At 39.3% G+C, this 21861-nt stretch overlaps 1 protein-coding gene across 1 annotated transcript; it reads left to right on the plus strand.

Moving 5' to 3' along the window:
- Nucleotides 1-387: 387 nt before the first annotated feature.
- Nucleotides 388-21842, plus strand: EIF1AX (eukaryotic translation initiation factor 1A X-linked). The gene is made up of 7 exons (XM_027096182.1): nt 388-622; nt 11707-11790; nt 13891-13994; nt 15081-15131; nt 17259-17340; nt 18484-18575; nt 21520-21842. Exons 1-7 carry the CDS (start codon nt 607-609, stop codon nt 21523-21525), a joined length of 435 nt encoding a protein of 144 aa, XP_026951983.1. The 5' UTR covers nt 388-606; the 3' UTR covers nt 21526-21842.
- Nucleotides 21843-21861: the final 19 nt, after the last annotated feature.

The raw sequence follows: 21861 nt of genomic DNA on the forward strand, positions 1-21861 counted from the left end.
GCCAAATAAGGTTTACAGTGAGGTAGGAAACACAGATATTTATAAAGTAATAACAAGTGTCATGCAAATATTACGCTTTGGGTCAAGTTAAGACTGAGCTGTTGAGATTAGAGTTAATGAGCCCGCAGCTCAAACCTTGAGACGCCAGTCTGCCACAAAGCAGCCAGCAGCGGGCGCTACCAGAACCCGCCTTTATTGTGGTGGGCCCCGCCCACTCCCTCCCGGATTCCGCCTTCTGCCTGCTCACGGCCCAGTCCCCCAAGGGGTTTGGCAAACTGCGGTAAACGCTCCGGGACCGCGTCACCCTCCGCTCTGACAATAGGCGTCAGTCGGCCCCGCCTACGCCGTAGGGCCGGGAGTGGGGGCGGGCCCTGAGGGCGCTGGGAGGCGGGGAAAAGCTACGCAAGCAGCCGCGACGCCATTTGTCGCGGCCCAGCGTGGGTGCAAGCGGATCTCGGAAGAGCTCAGTTGTTAGATTCTCGCGCGCGCGCGATCCGCTCTCCCCCGCCTGCTTCGTGTCACGCTGTCCCACGCGTCGCCCCTCGGAGGAGTCGCCGCCGCCACCCAGATAGGAGTCGGAGACGCAGCGAGGCCGTCGTCACCGCCATGCCTAAGAATAAAGGTAATGCCGCCTGGACCCCGGGACCACGACTCCGCTCGGCCCGGTCTCCCCGGCTGTGCACGCGGCCTCCGGATCTCCTAGGCGGCAGTAACCTGCCTCTCCGCCCTGCCTGCACGCAGCTGGGCGATCCGGACGCGATCCTGGGCTCGGGAGAGGAGCTGGGAAGTTACTCCTGTCTTCCAGTTTGGTCACATTGGGGTGGAGCCGACGCCATTTTTGTAGGGCCTCCTGCGGGAGGACGTGTGCTTCTGCTCCAGATTCGCGCCAGACTGACCCCGGCACTATAGGGACCTGTGGGGAGACCTCCCCCGTGGCCGCCTGGGCTTCGCAAATGGGCGTCTTTGGCCTTCCCGGCAGTTCTTAACTTTCAAAGGGTGATGCCTGTTTTAAGTGGCCATCAGGTACTCCTGCATGGAATTCTTTATGGGCAGTTGTTGGGTATTGTTGAGACTACTCCCTCTCTCTTTTGTAAATAGTGGACGAAACCTCGATGCATTAAGGTTCCTCTCTAGAGACTTACTCTTACCCATCCTTTTACGGGGCTTTCTTTTTCCCAGAACACCTGTTCCATATTTAGCCAAGTTTTCTACTTTTGCTCCAGATCGGTATATATTGTGGTGGGAGTAAAGACCTTTCAGTTCCTACCATTCTTAGGCCAAACATTCACAAACTGTCAGATTTGAGGATAATTTTATTTGGAATTTGCAAAATGGAAGGCCTAATCTAGGTAAAAGCAGAACAGTCCTAAAGAAATTCTTTTTTTAAGACTTAATGGTGTTTCTGTCTTCAGTATTCTTACAATTTCTCAGAGGAAATTGTGGAAGTCGAAACAGGGAAAAGGTATTTTCCTACAGGAGAGGCATGTATTTCACAACCCACAAGTTTCCTTTGATTAGTCATCTTTGAGACCCCTGCCCTGACCCAGGCCTACTCTGTTCTCTTTTTTACTTCACAGCTGGCTCCAGGAATTCTACCTCATTTCCTCTTTGTAGCTGTCACTACTCCTTTTATTCCTTGATGTATTTGGTTGCAGTTCTGTGCGAGATGTGGTGCAGCTCTCTCAGGGCACTCCACCTCACTGCCCTCTTACTTGCCGTTCCTTTTTGTAGCAAGTATTATACTGCTAATTATTCTGGTAAAGACGGGGTGACAAAATAGGGTTTTCAAAGTCATGGTTTTCTTGTAACCTACATCATCTTTTATCCCCTCTGAGATGGTAACTGGATGCATTCAATAGAAATCTTATTTTTCACCTTTATTTCTGGCGATGAGATTTCCGATTTCCTCACTAGACTGTAAGTTCTGAAGGGCAATAGTAGTATCTATTGGAGAAGGTTGTATCTATTGGAGAAGACACAAACTAGATACTACTATTGGAGAAGTATTATCTAGTTTGGAGAAGATTGGCATCTTTAGGGATATATGTCTTCCCATGCCTGAATGTAGTATATCTTTCCTTTATTTAGGTGTTGTTTAATATCTCCTTACATTTCATGTGCATCTTTTGTCCGGTTTATTCCTAGCTACCTTATATTTTTTGGTTGCTAATTAAAATGGTAAAATGAAAATATTAGAATGAAAGATTTCAGACCTACAATAAGCTATAAAGCAAATATAATGAATAACTGTCTGCAGTTGATGCATCAGTCATGTCCTGTCAAAAGATAGCAATAAAAGTTATTTTCACAGACAAAATTTAATATAAAGAATAGGGGACTTCCCTGGTGGTCCAGTGGTTAAGACTTCGCCTTCCAATGCGGGGCGTGCGGGTTCGATCCCTGGTTGGGGAGCTGAGATCCCACATGCCTCACGGCCAAAACACCAAAACATAAAACAAGCAGCATTGTAACAAATTCAATAAAGACTTTAAAAATGGTCCACATCAAAAAAAAAAATCATTATAATATAAAGGTTGGTTAACCCATGTATTGGAGAGCTGAAAAGGCAAAAAGGGAACCACCCTAAGGTAGCAATTGCTAGAAACAGCTATGGCTCCTAGAACTGGAGGGAAAAAAGGAGAGAGGTTGTTATTATTAAGACTGACAAAAACAACAGGGATTTACTGTAGAGCACAGGGAACTATATTCAGTATTTTGAATTTATGGTAATAAACCATAATGGAAAAGAATCAGAAAAAAAGAATTTAGATATATACATATATATGTATAACTGAATCACTTTGCTGTACACCTGAAACTAACACAGTATTGTAAATCAACTATACTCCAATTAAAGAAAAACAAACAAACCTGACAAAACTTGGAGGGGGGGCCCAGACCTCTAAAGAGGGGGCGCTGTCGATAGCAGGGTCTTTGAGGACCCTGTGAGGTTGGTTCTGGGGCAAAGCAAAAGGGAATCATCTGCAACCACTGAAAGCAGTTACAGCCAGAAGACTGCTGCTGAGTTTATGCCAGTAAAACCGAGAAGCAAATCCCCTTTCTGCTCCAGCCTGCCCTCTGCAGCGTCCCAGCGGCAGGGCCTAACTGGCAGCAGCGGGCCAAGGAGAAGGGCGGGGGTGGGGAAGCTCCGAGAGGAAAGCTGCAGGACCAGCACTGGTGCTCAACTTCTGTCCGGGTGGGGTTCCCGGAGGCCCACAGCTCAGGGCGGGCTTTTGTGGTGTCAGTGGCCCAAATGGCAGAGGGACATATTTACAGTTGCATTATCAATGCTAAATTTCTAACAGTAATTTCTTAACATCATCCAACATCCAGTCCATTTTCAAATTTCCCCTATTGTCTCAAGGGTGTCTAGAGTGTAAGTATATAATATACCTAATGTCGTATACTATATTTTTTAATTTATTGAGGTGAAAGTCACATCACATAAAGTTAGCCACTTTAAAGTGAGCGAGCGATTCGGACTTCCTTGGTGGTGTAGTGGTTAAGAATCCGCCTGCCAATGCAGGGGACATGGGTTCGAGCCCTGGTCCGGGAAGATCCCACATGCCATGGAGGAGCTCAGCCCGCGAGCCACAACTACTGGGTCCACATGCCACAACTGCTGAAACCTGCGCGCCTAGAGCCCATGCTCCACAACAAGAGAAGCCACTGCAATGAGACGCCACATTGGGTTGCTAGCACTTGACACTTAGTAGATGCTCAGTAAATAATTGTTGGATTAAGTCACCTCCCTTCTGTTGACTCCACCCTTAGGTGAATAATAGGCTCTCCCTTGGTTCCAAAGGGACTGAACTACATTAAAACACATCTAGTTCACAAACCTCCTTTAAAGTTCATTTCATTACATGGCAATAAAATAGGGAAGGGGATGATCAGGGTATGGTTAATTCTGGTAAATTGACAAGCAATGAATCATTCTTTTATAAATAACACATGAGGCATACAAAAATTATAAATAATGCAGTGAATGCCTGGGGAATCAACCCATTACTCTGAACTTGAGAATTACAACACATATTCAGTTAAAGCCCTCTGTGTTCCCCTCCCCAATCCCCTTCCGCTCCCTCTCTTCATCTCTTCCAGGAGGTAGCCACCATTCTGAATTTGGTGTTTAAGCATTCCTATAGTTGTAAAACCCATCTGTTATCTTTACTTGTTATCTTAGAGGAACAGTACTTTTCAAGACTCCCGAGTTTTATGAGATGCAGTTTACTAATGTGAAATAAATTCATGATTATTTTTCTGTTTTTATTCCTTGGAAAAGCCAGAGCCTGTGAACATAATCTTTGTGATGTTTACACACGTATTGTCACTGTGTGTTGCCACTAACTGTGTTGCCACTAACTGTATGTTGCCGCTAACTGTGTTGCCACTAACTGTGTGTTGAATGACTTGATTTGGATTGATTCTTACCAGCTTATTTCCTCTAGAATCCTCTAGACTCTGTCAGTTTATTACCTCAGGGAAAAAAGGTAGCCTTGGGCCCACTTATGAAGAGCAGTTGGGGTAAGGTGCTCCCACACTTTAAAGAAGTTACTACTTTTAGTTTTAAAATCACCAGTCCTTTAGGAATGTATGGGCTACTCTTGAGTGATTGATTCAAAGAATTTTCCAACTAAATATGTGACTCAGTAAACAAAGTAGGTGTGATACTTGCACTGATGCCCACTCTGCTTTGAAGATTTGGCATGGTTGGTGGCTTGAAGCAGAGGATACTTTTCTCTTTCTAGGAAATGAGCTCTGAGGACTCTGGGTGGGTCAGACATTGTAGAGGCCTGCCGAACATAGCACAGAGCATTGTGAGACTGCCCCTGGGACAGAGTAAGTGCACATGACTCAAGAAGTTAAGAGTCTGTCTTTGCAGTGGCCAGGTACACGTTCTTTATTCTGTTTGGGCTGTGAACTGTTTTTGCTGCTTCCAGGCTCGTCCCGTGAGTCCCTTAGTGTCGCTACCACTTAACACCTTTCTTCTGTCTTTTGGAATGGCTGCCAATGTGGTTTAGGTTCTAGAATGGGAACAGAACGCTGTGGAGAGATACCCTAATGTGGGGGCCAGGAACAAAAAAGGATTAGGTTGGATCTGGTCACCCCCACTCACTAATAGTGTTGCTTCTCTGAGCTTCAGTAAACTCACTGGTAAACTGGGCATAAATGACTTATTATCTCATAGAGTGATAGTGACAAGTCAATGGGTGGCATTACTGCATACTGGTTAAGAGTATAATCACTGGGGTGATACTGCCTGATGCAAATACCAGCTCTCACTTCATTCTCTCTTGTGAGATAAAGACAAAATAATGCCTATCTCATAGGCATAAGCTTGTTAAGGGCGAGTTACTGGGACAGCGAGAAGTCTGCTTGGATTGAAGCATAGGGAAATTGAAGAGGAGTAATGAGAGGTAGATTGCTGTCATGCTTATAGGTTGAAAGACTTATATTCTTTAAGGTAGTTATGTTACCACTAACAGAAATAAGGATGTTTATTAAGGACCAACTTTGTAAAAGAAAGTAATTTGAGTTTTGAGTAAAATTTGAATGACAGTAGCCCATTCACTGGAAATGTGCTGAGCCTCACATTAGAAATGAGGCCAAAGCTTAGTTGAAATAGTAGGATGAGATGTAAAATTCTTAGCATAGAAGTGGTAGGTGAGAGAAATTTTTCCTTAGAAAGTAGGTAAGCAGAAGCTGAGAATTTGGACTTAATGAAGCTCAAAAGGGATAGGCATAGTGAAGGGGTAGGGGTGATGAAAGGTCAAGAATAGTGCAAGTGGCCCTTTAAAAGTCAGAAAAAGAGTTGAGAAATGATCAGCAGTGTCATTATTTAAAGTATGGAAAATGGGAGGGAGGGTACAGATTTTTAAGGCTACCGGTAGATAGAAGAATTCTAGAACCCTACATGGTAGAAAGAATATAGAGGCACTTGAATCTTCTGTTCTAACTAACTCCCTCATTTTATAGAGGCTGGAATTGAGATCCTGAGAAGTTTTGTGAAAGCTCCATGTATCCTTTATTCCTCCCTTCACATATGGTCACAATTCCCATGTTGTTTCCATCTCAGAAATATTCCTCTTATTTGTGTCTTCCTCTTCACGGTCAGGCTAGGTGTGCTTCATTCTATGTGTAATAAGGACAGTGACCTTCTTACCAGTTTTCCCACCCAGAGGATCATGTCACACCTCTATTTTTTGTTGAACTATTTAAGATTTTTTTTTTTTTTTTTTTTTTGCGGTACGTGGGCCTCTCACTGTTGTGGCTTCTCCCGTTGTGGAGCACAGGCTCCGGACGGGACGCGCAGGCTCAGCGGCCATGGCTCATAGGCCCAGCCGCTCCGCAGCATGTGGGATCCTCCCAGACCGGGGCACGAACCCGTGTCCCCTGCATCGGCAGGCGGACTCTCAACAACTGTGCCACCAGGGAAGCCCTACTTAAGATTTTTGAATAGTAAAGTTCACGATTCAGGTTTCAAAAAGTGTAGAATGAAATGTCTTTCCTAAGTGTGTCCTCTTGCCAATGAGTTCTTCTCACAGGCAGTCATTAACTTTCTTGTACGTGCCCTTCCAGAGACATTTTATATGTAAGCAAGTATGAATATCCCTTTTTTACACAATGGTAGCTTTATACTCTTCTTCAGCTTGCTCTATTTGTTGTTAAACTTACATTATGAAGAATTTTGAACATATACAAAAGTAGACTAGTATAATGAGCCTCCATGTACTCAACTCCTGGCCTCGGACATCATTAATTCACAGCTAAACTTGCACCGTCCACACCAAATCAGGGTCCACATATGGGCTATACATTGTCATTGGTTGATATCTTTTAAGTCTTTTCTAACTGGTAGGTTCTTCATCCATCTGTGGGGGTTTTTTTCTTCATAATGTATCTGTTGAAGAAAACAGATTGTCTTGTGGATTCGTCCCCATGTTGTCATCGTCCCCGTCATCCCCCAACCCCCAGCTAGATTTTGCTGATTGCATCCCTAGTGTACCTTGATTTTTACTGTTTTTTACCAGACTGTCTTTTAGAGCAGTTTTATGTTGATAAAAAAATGAGCAGAAATTGCAGAGTTCCAACTCCCACCCTCCCAGTTTCCTCTATTATTAATATCTTACATGAGCCACTATAGATAGTCCATAGTTTACATTAAGGTTCATTCTTTGTGTTGTACGTTTTATGGATTTTTGACAAATATATAGTGACATGTATCCACCATTACAGTACCATACTGCGTTAAAAATCCTGTTGTTCACCTATTCACCTGTCCTTCCTTCCCCGCTCCCCATCTGGCAACTACTGATCTTTTTACTCTCTCTATAGTTTTGCCTTTTCAAAAATGTTATATGGTTGGAATCATACTATTCAGCCTTTACAGATTGGCTTCCTTCCCTTAGTAATATACATTTAAGGTTTCTCCATGTCTTTGGGGGGGTTGATAGCTCATTTCCTTTTATTGCTGAATAGTATTCCATTCTATGCAAGTACCACAGTTTATGCTTTCACCTACTGAAGGACATCTTGGTTACTTCCAAGATCAGGCAGTTACTACCTTGCTTTTTTTTTTTTTTTTAACATCTTTATTGGAGTATAATTGCTTTACAATGGTGTGCTAGTTTCTGCTTTATAACAAAGTGAATCAGTTATACATATACATATGTTCCCATATCTCTTCCCTCCTGCGTCTCCCTCCCTGCCACCCTCCCTATCCCACCCCTCTAGGTGGTCACAAACCACCTAGCTGATCTCCCTGTGCTATGCGGCTGCTTCCCACTATCTATTTTACATTTGGTAGTGTGTATATGTCCATGCCACTCTCTCACTTTGTCACAGATTACCCGTCCCCCTCCCCATATCCTCAAGTCCATTCTTTAGTAGGTATGTGTCGTTTTTCCCGTCTTACCCCTAGGTTCCTCGTGACCTTTTTTTTTTTCTTAGACTCCATGTATATGTGTTAGCATACGGTATTTGTTTTTCTCTTTCTGACTTACTTCACTCTGTATGACAGTCTCTAGGTCCATCCACCTCACTACAAATAACTCAGTTTCATTCCTTTTTATGGCTGAGTGATATTCCATTGTATATATGTGCCACATCTTTATCTGTTCATCCGATGATGAACACTTAGGTTGCTTCCATCTCCTGGCTATTGTAAATAGAGCTGCAATGAACATTTTGGTACATGACTCTTTGAATTATGGTTTTCTCAGGGTATATGCCCAGTAGTGGGATTGCTGGGTTGTATGGTAGTTCTATTTCTAGTTTCTTAAGGAACCTCCATACTCTTCTCCATAGTGGCTGTACCAATTCACATTCCCACCAGCAGTGCAAGAGTGTTCCCTTTTCTTCACACCCTCTCCAGCATTTATTGTTTATAGATTTTTTTCATGATGGCCATTCTGACAGGTGTGAGGTGATACCTCACTGTAGTTTTGATTTGCATTTCTCTAATGATTAATGATGTTGAGCAGCCTTTCATGTGTTTGTTGGCATTCTGTATATCTTCTTTGCAGAAATGTCTGTTTAGGTCTTCTGCCCATTTTTGGATTGGGTTGTTTGTTTTTTTGTTATTGAGCTGCATGAGCTGCTTGTAAATTTTGGAGATTAATCCTTTGTCAGTTGCTTCAGTTGCAAATATTTTATCCCACTCTGAGGGTTGTCTTTTGGTCTTGTTTATGGTTTCCTTTGCTGTGCAAAAGCTTTGAAGTTTCATTAGGTCCCATGTGTTTATTTTTGTTTTTATTTCCATTTCTCTAGAAGGTGGGTCAAAAAGGATCTTGCTGTGATTTATGTCATAGAGTGTTCTGCCTATGTTTTCCTCTAAGAGTTTGATAGTGTCTGGCCTTACATTTAGATCTTTAATCCATTTTGAGTTTCTTTTTGTGTATGGTGTTAGGGAGTGATCTAATTTCATACTTTTACATGTACCCGTCCAGTTTTCCCAGCACCACTTATTGAAGAGGCTGTCTTTTCTCCACTGTATATTCTTGCCTCCTTTATCAAAGATAAGGTGACCGTACATGCATGGGTTTATCTCTGGGCTTTCTATCCTGTTCCATTGATCTATATTTCTGTTTTTCTGCCAGTACCATACTGTCTTGATTACTGTAGCTTTGTAATATAGTCTGAAGTCAGGGAGCCTGATTCCTCCAGCTCCGTTTTTCTTTCTCCAGATTGCTTTGGCTATTCGGGGTCTTTTGTGTTCCCATACAAATTGTGAAATTCTTTGTTCTAGTTCTGTGAAAAATGCCAGTGGTAGTTGGATAGGGATTGCATTGAATCTGTAGAATGCTTTGGGTAGTAGCGTCATTTTCACAATGTTGATTCTTCCAATCCAAGAACATGGTATATCTCTCCATCTATTTGTATCATCTTTAATTTCTTTCATCAGTGTCTTATAATTTTCTGCATACAGGTCTTTTGTCTCCTTAGGTAGGTTTATTCCTAGACATTTTATTCTTTTTGTTGCAATGGTAAATGGGAGTGTTTTCTTGATTTCACTTTCAGATTTTTCATCCTTAGTGTATAGGAATGCCAGAGATTTCTGTGCATTAATTTTGTATCCTGCTACTTTACCAAATTCATTGATTAGCTCTAGTAGTTTTCTGGTGGCATCTTTAGGATTCTCTATGTATAGTATCATGTCATCTGCAAAGAGTGACAGCTTTACTTCTTCTTTTCCGATTTGGATTCCTTTTATTTCCTTTTCTTCTCTGATTGCTGTGGCTAAAACTTCCAAAACTATGTTGAATAAGAGTGGTGAGACTGGGCAACCTTGTTCTTGTTCCTGATCTTCGTGGAAATGCTTTCAGTTTTTCACCATTGAGGACGATGTTGGCTGTGGGTTTGTCATATATGGCCTTTATTATGTTGAGGAAAGTTCCCTCTGTGCCTACTTTCTGCAGGGTTTTTATCATAAATGGGTGTTGAATTTTGTCGAAAGCTTTCTCTGCATCTATTGAGATGATCATATGGTTTTTCTCCTTCAGTTTGTTAATATGGTGTATCATGTTGATTGATTTGCATATATTGAAGAATCCTTGCATTCCTGGGATAAACCCCACTGGATCATGGTGTATGATCCTTTTAATGTGCTCTTGGATTCTGTTTGCTAGTGTTTTGTTGAAGATTTTTGCATCTATGTTCATCAGTGATATTGGCCTGTAGTTTTCTTTCTTTGTGACATCTTTGTCTGGTTTTGGTATCAGGGTGATGGTGACCTCGTAGAATGAGTTTGGGAGCGTTCCTCCATCTGCTGTATTTTGGAAGAGTTTGAGAAGGATAGGTGTTAGCTCTTCTCTAAATGTTTGATAGAATTCGCCTGTGAAGCCATCTGGTCCTGGGTTTTTGTTTGTTGGAAGATTTTTAATCACAGTTTCAATTTCAGTGCTTGTGATTGGTCTGTTCATATTTTCTATTTCTTCCTGATTTAGTCTTGGCAGGTTGTGCATTCCTAAGAATTTGTCCATTTCTTCCAGGTTGTCCATTTTATTGGCATAGAGTTGCTTGTAGTAATCTCTCATGATCTTTTATATTTCTGCAGTGGCAGTTGTTACTTCTCCTTTTTCATTTCTAATTCTATTGATTTGAGTCTTCTCCCTTTTTTTCTTGATGAGTCTGGCTAATGGTTTGTCAATTTTGTTTATCTTCTCCAAGAATCAGCTTTTAGTTTTATTGATCTTTGCTATCGTTTCCTTCATTTCTTTTTCATTTATTTCTGATCTGATCTTTATGATTTTTTTCCTTCTGCTAATTTTGGGATTTTTTCCTTCCTCTTTCTCTAATTGCTTTAGGTGCAAGGTTAGGTTGTTTATTTGAGATGCTTCCTGTTTCTTAAGGTAGGATTGTATTGCTATAAACTTCCCTCTTAGAACTTATTTTGCTGCATCCCATAGGTTTTGGGTCATCGTGTCTCCATTGTCTTTTGTTTCTAAGTACCTTGCTTTTTAACTTGCTTGATGTATCCTACAGCTATAGGACAAAATGTAAGCTCTCAGGGTTGCCAGACTTGTTGCTCTCCCTCTACTGCCACAAAATCAGTGTCCCTTTCCAGTTGATAAAACTTTACCCACCCCCCGCCCCGGCCCAATTATCTTCTTTTTGCACACAGACCTTTCATTTGGGGGAGCAGGTACAAGAGAGACCCCATTTTATAAAATTTATCATGATCCGTTATATATCCCTCCTTGGTCCTTGTGGGCCACTGTAGGAGGAGTTCACTGAGCAGTGTATTCAACCAAGTAGTCGTGATGTTTATGATATCTCCTTTTGGTTTGTTTGTATTTTATGTCAGCAGTATCCCAAAAGGGATTTCCAGGAAGGGTAGGGAAGTGATGACATGTATATGTTTAATATGATTGGAGATACATGACCAAATTAGGTGAATTTTTTAATTTTTCATTTTTTTCAGGTTTTTGTTGTTTGTTTGAAGTATGGTTTACAACATTATATTAGTTTCAGGTGTACATCATAGTGATTCAGTATTTTTGTAGATTAGACTCTGTTTAAAGTTATTGTAAAATACGATATTCCCTGTGCTGTATAATATATTCGTGTAGCTTATTTATATTACACATACTAGATTGTACTTCTTATAATTTAAGTGGCTTTTAAAGAACATTCTGTAAGCCCTAGTTTGGTTTCTTTTTCTGTTTTGCAGATAATTAATGTCTTTTTCTTTAAAACCATCAGGTAAAGGAGGTAAAAATAGACGCAGAGGTAAGAATGAGAATGAATCTGAAAAGAGAGAGCTGGTGTTCAAAGAAGATGGGCAAGGTAAGCATTTTCATAAGTTAGATTTCTTTCAGTAATAGTTTTCTTTCTTAAGTAAGGTTTTCAATTTCTCAACATAAAAGAGATACTGTTCATAATCCTGAGCAAAAAACCACATGTCCCCTTTTGCTCTTCTCCGTTTCTCATCCCCCACACTTCTCCAGAGCCTTTCTTCTGGTAGTTATTTCTTGGTATACTCAGCATGCGCTGAGGATTGATGGCATTTCTGTAAATGTGTATGTTTCACTGTTTTATGTGAACACTCATGTTACAACTAAGAATGAATTGAGCAGTTCAGAGGGAATTAAGCCTCAAAAGCTATGGTTGACAATTCCATGACTTAGTAGACTTTTTTTGATAGCGAATGGTGCTACATAGTATGTTCAGTAGACCATGGGTATTTGAGGAATGCATCTGAGGCATGTAAATTACATGTAATTTCATAACATAATAAAATGAAACTGAACAATTGACCTTTTCAAACTGATTAAGATTTTTGTTAAGTGCCAGATACATAACAGTAGTTTCCCATGTTTTGTTTGGTTTTGGTTTTTGAGAGTTATGTTTTTGGGGGTTTTTTCGGGGTGGGGGGTGGTTAACATCTTTATTGGAGTATAATTGCTTTACAATGGTGTGTTAGTTTCTGCCATATAACAAAGTGAATCAGCTATACGTATACATATATCCCCATTTCCCATGTTTTTATTTTGAGTAATTTCAAACTTTCAGAAAAGTTGCACTCTAAGTATCATGAATTCCTTTAACCCCTTCATCTTTGTGTGCGTGTGTGTGTTTTTCCTGAACCATTTGGAAGTTAGTTGAAGACATCATGATACTTTTCCCTTACTACTTACTTTATCATGTTTCTCCTAAGAACAAGTATATTCTCTCACGTAACTGCAGTAGGATTATCACACTCGTGAATATATTATTTATCTAATATATAGTCCATATTTAAATTTTTCTAGTTATCCCAGTAATTTTCAGCAGTTTTTAACAAAGAACTTTTTCTAATTATCTTTTTATAGAACTTGGTAGATTTGTTCATGCCATGAATATATAAGCCACTAAAGATGAAACATGTTATTTGGCTAAAAGACCCTTTTATTTCTTACCCTTGATTCTTGCCCTCCTTTAGCAGTTGACTTTATTTTGACTGCCATTACTTTTTCTTTTTCACGTTTTCCCCCCACTTTGGAAGAGAGCCTGCCTTTAAATCGACCAACCGTGTTGAGGCCCTAGGTGGGTGCTAGGTTCACTGTAGTCTGAGTAACTCACTTCCACTTGTCAATACCACAGTCGAGCCTTTGAAAGTTTTGTTTCAGCGTATTTACAAATTGGTGGATGTCCTCTTTGGGAATCAGTCTTGCATACAACTTGAGTAAACTAAAGGTTCTGAAGTGACCCCCCCCCCCCGGTCTTCTGTCATTTAATGACAGAAGAGACGGCCCGTGTGCAAGCCACTGCTCATCATCTCAGTTTTTCAAGTGGCAGTGAAGTAGGGTGGCTTCCTGGGTACCCTTTTGGAAAGATTTTTGATTAAAAGTTTGGCATTTTTGTCTGGGGGCATCTTTCCAGCTTTACAAAAACTTCAGAATAATCACTAAGATATTCTAATTTAACAAAGACATTAATAACATATAAGCTGATTTTTATTTGCCAGTGTACCAAAAATTGTGTTGCAGTTAGCCTCTAAAGACTAACCCTCTGAGGGAAAGGAGACGAAAATTGGGCGAGGATCCAAAGTGAGAGATTGATGAGATACATTTTAGTGTACATTTTGGGCCAGGCCACCTTGATCTCCAGAAGTAGAGCATACGGTCATGAAGACAGTGGACAGTCCACTTAACTCAAAATGAGTAGATAATTAAAATATTTCTGATAGCAGGGACAGCTTGTCATAGAAATGGCATTACACAGTCTTGGTTCTGGCTCTGCCGTTAACTAGCTTGGTGTTTTATCACTCCCTTGTACTTATTTTACTGCATATACTTATTCCTAACCAACACACCTGTATGTTCTAATCAGTTGTATGTGGACTTTTAAGTTGCTTTTATCAAAAATTCAGCAATATCCTATACCCTTTACTTTTCCCTCCTCCAGAGTATGCTCAGGTAATCAAAATGTTGGGAAATGGACGATTAGAAGCGATGTGTTTTGATGGTGTAAAGAGGTTATGTCACATCAGAGGGAAACTGAGAAAAAAGGTAAGTGTGGAGACTTGTTTTACTTTAATATAAAATTATGGTTAAGGGGAAAAAATGGCTCTAAGGTTTTTATGGGCCAAGGACCTCATTTTTCTAAGTTCCCAAAAGATTTCAGTAGAACAGTGATTTACCTCTAAGTCAAAACAGCAAGATCTTTGATGGTAATTTTATACAGGTATCTGTCTGAAGACTCATTTATATCACCTGTGTTTTATTCCTGCCCCAAAATGATTAACCTGAATCAAATCATGAGGAAACAATTAACAAGTCCAGATTGAGGGACACACTGCAAAACAAATGGCCTGACTGCTAGTATATATAATGTTAATGTCACGAATGGAAAAAAAACAGCAGGGCGGGCTATTTCAATGTAAAGGAGATTAAAGAGATGCAATGGTTAAATGCAGTAGGTGGCCCTTGTTTGGGTTCCGGTTTGAGGGTGGGGGAAATAGCTGTAAGGAGTGTTAAGAAAATTTGAATATGAATTACAGTAAATAAGTGTTGTATTACTGTTAAATTTCCTGAACTGAGATCATGAATGGGCTGCCTTGGAAAGTAGTGATTAATTTCTCATCAGGGTAGGTGTTCAGGCAGATTTATTGATCAGGTTGGTTGAAAGTCGCGCCATCCCTGGCTTTATGATTTTTTAAAAATTTGTCTCGTTAATGCTCATGTTACCAAACTAAAGGAGTTCTGTTTCCTGTGTGTATTTGGGTGCGTGGGAGGGAGGGAGGGAGGGAGATAAAACCACATTCCTAATTTACTATTCTCATATGTTGTAATGGATAACTGACCACTTAGAGGGGTTCAGTATTAAGAATCCCTTAATTTCTGAACTAATCATTGGTCCTCTGGAATTATTAAACTGTCAAGTAGTTAAATAAGATTGTTATTTTTCTAATCTCCAAAATTATAGAAAATTTGAAAGTGGCTCAGCTGCTTACTGTAGTTTTTTTCCTAATTCTAAATACAGGTACTTTACCCACAGTTGGGTGAATAGTATGTGTATTTTATGGGAAGACTGACTCAACATTGCTCTTGATTGATTATTTTTATTTTAAATGTAACCTCCTGTGACTTTTATAGGTCTGGATAAATACCTCAGACATTATATTGGTTGGTCTACGGGATTACCAGGTAAAAATAAAATTTTCATTGTTTACTTGCTTGAATTTTATGAGCAATTAATGTTTAGAACATAAGTCATAACCATATTTGACCAGTTCCAGGCCAGTATGCTATTCACTGTTGTGTCAACAAACATTTCTTAAGGGCCAGTTCTGTCTTAGGCATTGTGCTAGGTACCCCAGGGATCATGGTTCCCAAATGCCAGTCTGTGGAGTCTGCATTTTCACTATAGAAGAATCACAGACAGTGTGAATTTTTCATGAAGCTAAATAGTCCTTTTTCCCTTTTTGATATTTAAAAAGTTCCCTTTTTTGGAATGAGGGATACTATATTGTGGTGGTTTTGTTGGTGTTCTTAGTTGGCAAGATAAAAATAATTTTATGTTGGACTGCCTGCCTCCATTTTTTTTTTTTTTTTTTTTTTTTTTTTTTTTTTTAACTTACACGTCTTGAAATCAAAATCTGGAAACCATTACTCCAGGGGATACAACTGAATGAGTCAAGCTGTCATCTCACAAAATGCTTATGGCCTGGTAGTGGAGAGGGTAAGACAGGCACACAAGTAATTGCAGTACAAACCATGATAAAAGTATGTGCTCTAAATTTAGATGAGCACTTAGGAAGAAAATGGTAGTTGTCCTTCATGATGTCAACCTGGAGACTCTACTCATGCTAGGGCTATGAAATCCATTTGGTTTCCACCTATTGGAACTCATCACCATGTATTTACATTTTGAGTGATCTTGTTTCTATTTTTATAACTTTGATCGTACTTTGATTTTTTTAAATATATGTTCTAGAATAAAGAATTAAAATCTTTACCTTAAATCAGTGGTTCTCAACCGTGGGTGATTATTTTCCTCCAGAGTACATTTGGCAGTGTCTGGAGACATTTCAGGTTTTCACACCTGGGGGTAGGGGTCAGTGCTGGTCATCTAGTTGATAGAGACCGGGGTGATGCTAAACATCCTACAATGCACAGGACGGTCCCTACAACAATGAATTATGTGGTCCAATATATCAACTGTGCTGAGGTTGAGATAGCCTGCTTGAAACTCGTACCATTTTAATGTCCATTTTCTTCTTTTGATCCTAAAGATAACCCCAGAAGTAGGAGCAATTAGTTAGTTCCCTGTTTGACAGATAAGGAAATCAAGGTTCTGAAAGGTGTAACATTCATACTATAAAATGACAGCCACATTAAGTTTTCCAATTCGTAATCTCCCATGATCCTTCTTTTATGTCCCTGCCACTTAAAGGGTGGTACAGGGACCAGTAGCATCACTAGCTTTTGGCAACTTGTTAGAAACGCAGATTCTTGGACCTCACCCCAGGCCTCCTAAATCAGAATGTGCGTTTTAACTAGAATCCACTTGGGCTTCTGTACACATTACCGTTTTAAGAAGTGCTGGTGTGAATCACACGATTCTTGGATCATAGTGATCACTTACGTTGCCTTTGAGAATTTTTGAAGTTGAAACAATCAGCTTCAACCCTTTTTTTCTTCCTTAACTGAGTCAGATTCCTTTCGGATGGGGAAGTGTGAACATTCTGAAGCATTAGTTTTCAGTGGGACACTTGCATCAGAAATACCCATATCTTTTACAAATACACACTCATGGGCTTCACATCTCCTAATTTATCTGTCTTTAGGAGGTGTAAAAGCTCCATAGGAGATTCTGATGGATTTGTACCCTAAGAACCACTGATACGTGGAAAGGTATAATAATTTCCTTGGGTCATTATACCGCTCTCAATTTTTGAATTAGAGTATTTAATCACCTGTAAATTATGGTCCCAGGGAATTTTTGTACTTCAAAAGACTTCTAATCAAAGGGTAACTATAAATAATCCAAAAGATTGGGTCTGTACAGTTCTGCATTGAAGTGAAATCTATAACTGTCTTCCCTAAGCTTGTTGATCATTATTCATTTATGCATGCAAGCTTCTTTATACTGGGTTAAACCCAAGGATGTTTTTCAGAGGGTAGGAGAAAACTTTAAATTTTTAGAAAAAGGACAGGAGTTTATAACACAACAGTAAAATTTAATTTTCTATCCAGTTTGAAACTAATTTATGAAATAACGGATAATATTTTGGCATAATCATTTGTAAATCTTATTTGTCTTTTTTTAAGGATAATAAAGCTGATGTAATTTTAAAGTACAATGCAGATGAGGCTAGAAGTCTGAAGGCATATGGCGAACTTCCAGAACATGGTAATGTCTGAGATATTACATTAACCTGTTATATGGTGTTATTACCTGGTGGTATTTAGATGAAGGAATTTTGGTAGAATTTTGTGGATTTTGCATGTTTAGTTTTGAGTTTACGTGATTCATTCCAAGTATGCCTGCCTGTACTTCATAATACTAGACACCTTAAGAAAAAAGTAACTGGGATTCTGTTCCTAATAAATATACTTTTGGTGAGGAATTATCCTTTATAAGCCCTAAACTTCTGCGTAATGCCAGTCAACGGAATAAATTGATTATAGTATTTATTTGAAAGTTCCTTTCTAAAGAGACTGTCATTATTCATCTTTAAATGTGAAGCAAGGATAGCAATTAGGTACTGTTGTCGATTTTTATTAAAAAGTCAGTTTTCAGTTCATCTTATCCTAGTGTCATAGTATCCATAGGATTTTGTTAAATCAACGTTTTTTGTTTCTCCCCTGCAGTACAAAAGTTAGGCGTTCTTAACGCATAAAACTTAAATAAAAATAAGTTTCTCATGACCTCATCAAAGGGGAAGTGACTTTACATACTATTTTGTAAGCCTACATTTTTTGCTTGGAAGTTATTTTTTGGTTCTGTTGCATATTATCAAGGAAACTATAATTTTACTTGAGCATGAAAACCCTGCTGAAATTATTTACTTGGCATTTCCAATCTAGGAAATGCTAATATATCTGGGAATAGGACTAGCACTTCCTGGTTCATTTCTGTTATTTAGGGATAAGCACGATTTGACCAAATTTTTCTGATTGATGAGTTTATCTGATGATTTGTGGCTTGTTAGCGTGTGCTCAGACGTTTTTTGAAGTGTAGCTGGAAGTTGTAATAGCTTTAGAATTTGTGTAATTAGAGCCTGCCTCACTAAAAATACCTTTGTGAGCAAAAGAAACTTGTTTGCATTTTGACTTAGAGATTTTGTTGTGTAAAATACTGTTCTATATACTAGGGTTGTTAGGTAGAAGTTAAGAGGGTCTTTTTGGTAATGAAACTTAAAAGTTTGACTTGTAAGAGTCTCCTTTTATACTGCAACATTTGATATCCAACCACTTCTTTTAGTGGGCAATTTATTCATTTTACTAACATCTTGGTTATATTATATGAGTATATTTGTTATTGTTTCTTTAGCTAAAATCAATGAAACTGATACATTTGGTCCTGGAGATGATGATGAAATCCAGTTTGATGACATTGGAGATGATGATGAAGACATTGATGATGTAAGTAGCATTTTTCACCTTGAGTTTTTCAACTTTTGTTTGTGCTAGTCAAACTGTTTATGCTTTGAGAATTTTATCATCTTTTTCAGTATTTCTTCCTAAAAAGGTCAATATTTGCTTTGGCAATATGAATGCTAGGCATTGGAATCTCAACTTGTTTAAGTTAAGGGTGTCTAGAGAGATAGCTATTAAGAAATTTAGCAGACAGTTATGAGAAATACAAGATTTTATCAAAGAAACAGGCCTTTTTTATTGAGATATAGTTGTACAATATTATATAAGTTACAAGTGTACTGTAAGGTGATTCACAATTTTTTTTTTTTAATATTTATTTATTTATTTTATTTTGGCTGTGCCAGGTCTTAGTTGTGGCCCACGGGATCTTTAGTTGAAGCATGTGGGATTTTTTTTTTTTAGTTGTGACATGCGGACTTCTTAGTTGTGGCATGCATCTGGGATCTAGTTCCCCGACCAGGGGTCGAACCCGGGCCCCCTGCATTTGGAGCATGGAATTTTACCACTGGACCACCATGGAAGTTCACAGTGATTCACAATTCTTAAAGGTTATACTCTATTTATAGTTACTATGATTGGCTATATTCCCTGTGTTATACAAACGTGCCTTCTCTTAATTGAAACACTAGTATGTTAGAAGAATAATCTTGTTTGAACCAGTTTCATATGAAGTGTTGGAATTACAGCATAATATTAAAAGCCCTGTTAAAGGGAATTCCCTGATGGTCCAGTGGTTAGAACTCGGCGCTTTTACTGTGGTGGCCTGGGTTCAATTCCTGGTCAGGGAAATAAGATCCCACAAGCTGTGCTGCGCAGCCACCAAAAAAATAAAGCGCCCTCTTAAAATTGAGGCCTTTTGCCAGTTATTTTATCTGTTGGATATGCACTATTGGCAAACTCTTGGTTTGGAGTTGGTGTGTTAATTTTGAGGCAAATGCGTTGTTTTTTTCTCACTATAAAGCAGTAATGCTCACAAGAATAAGTGCCTCATTGCCCTTCTGCTGTTAAAATATTTCAATGAAATTCAAACTTAGTTTCTGGCAATATAAATCTATTTAATAACTGGGGTGGTATTATAAGTTAGTCTTAAATCTGGGTTGGGCTCTTTAAACCCTTTTAAATAAAAATGTAGTTCAGGAACACCTGTGTATATAAATCTAAAAATAATAGTAGTAATGTTTGATTTTATTCAAAGGTGAAATTTTAGTATACCTAGAGTAGTTGCTCCTGACCGGGATTGTTTGTGCAACAGAATTACCGGAGCTTTTCAGAAATACAAAGGCTGGGAATTACCTGGCGGTCCAGTGGTTAGGACTCTGTGTTTTTACTGCCAAGGGCCTGGGTTCGATCCCTGGTCAGGGAACTAAGATCCCACAAGCCACACGGCGCGGCCAAAAAACCCCAAAAAAACAAAGGCTGGTCTCGGGGAAGTCTGAATTAAGTGATACCTACCACTGAGATTCTATAATTAACATCTCTGTACTTGGTTTATCACATATCTGCCTATACCTTTATTCATCCTTCAGTCCATCTTACATTTTGATGCATCTCCAAACCATTTTAGAATACATGATGAATTAAAGAAAATTTGAGTACATATCTCCAGTGTGTATTTGCATTTATGAATTTTTAAACATACAATACTGTATTTCAGAGCATACCCTAAAATAGAAAAATGAAAAGGGATAAGAAATAAATCCATCATTCTATTTTTTTTAACATCTTTATTGGAATATAATTGCTTTACAGTGGTGTGTTTCTTCTGTATAACAAAGTGAATCAGCTATACATATACATACATCCCCATATCTCCTCCCTCCTGCGCCTCCCTCCCACCCTCCCTATCCCACCCCTCTAGGTGGTCACAAAGCACCGAGCTGATCTTGATCTCCCTGTGCTATGTGGCTGCTTCCTACTAGCTACCGATTTTACATTTGGTAGTGTATATATGTGCATACCACTCTCTCACTTCGTCCCAGCTTACCCTTCCCCCTCCCCGTGTCCTCAAGTCCGTTCTCTACATCTGCGTCTTTATTCCTGTCCTGCCCCTAGGTTCTTATGAACCATATCATTCTATTTTTTATGTTATCTCCCTTTGGAAACCCCTGAGCCAGAGGATTCTTGTGACTAAGCTGTGAATGACACTTGGACAGTAGATATATCGATGATACTCTGTGACAAGAACCTGACATGGAGCTACTACTGTGTTATAGGTTAAGGAGCGATCCCAACATTTTGACAGCTTAGCTGGGGTAGAAGACCTTTTTTAGGAAATAAAGAACCTAGTCAGAGTACATACCTCAATATGAAGCCACATACACAGAGGTGATAGGGTGAGGATCTAGATAGGGTTAAGCTTTTCTAAGAAAAGTATTTCTCAGTTTGTGCCAATGCTTCTTCAGAACTGAGGCTGGCAGTAAGGGATAGTAAAGGTAGTGGTTATTAAAGGAATTTGAGTTATCTTGGCCATTTCGTAAGGGTCGCTTTGTCTGTCACCTGAGAACCCGACTTCTTCCCTAAGGTGTTTCTCCAAATGGTTTCTGTGTGTTCTAGCCTTCACTCCTATAACCAGGTTGACTGGGAGGAGAATTTGGTATCTCACTTTTCCGTTTCTCAAGGAAGTAACACTCCCTGTGTCTGTTCCTACCCCCAAAATAAATTTCTAATTAGTAGCACAAAAGGAAGGAGATAGTAAAATAGTAAACTTTATTGAGAATATTCTGCATAACGTATAGCATTCTGAAGGCTGCTGTAAAGATTCAATGACAGCAGACCAGAATTGAGAAAAACCTAGTGTTCAGAATTTCCTCTTCAAACTGGATTTGTTTCCCAGATAGCCAAAGGGGGTGCATGTGTCCCTTACATGTGGTAGACTGTTGGAATATAAAAATTCTTCTTTTGGTTGATCTGATGTTCTTTTTCCTTCCAGATCTAAGTCGAACTCAACCTTTCACATTCCACTTTCTTTGAGGATTATTCAACAATTTGGATTTGGGCTGTGACCCATTAAAGAAGATTAAAATTTCATTAGCATGAGTGCAGTTTGTTAAAGCAGACTGATTTGTTTCTAAGGTATTTCTTTAAAAACTAGTAATGCTGAATTCTCTTAAATGTTAAACCCACTTTGTTCTTTTGATGTGACGGAGCTTGTGGGTAAAAGACCACATCTGCTCTTCTAAAAGAAAAAAAATGCGTTAACTGCCTTTCCCACTTTGACCACTTCCAGTAAGTAAATGGATGTTTTGAGTAAAACCATTTGCCGTACACGCAT

This window comes from Aethalodelphis obliquidens, unplaced genomic scaffold, assembly GCF_003676395.1.
Source record: "Aethalodelphis obliquidens isolate GAN/ISIS:26980383/991018 unplaced genomic scaffold, ASM367639v1 scaffold99, whole genome shotgun sequence".
Lineage (NCBI taxonomy): Eukaryota > Metazoa > Chordata > Mammalia > Artiodactyla > Delphinidae > Aethalodelphis > Aethalodelphis obliquidens.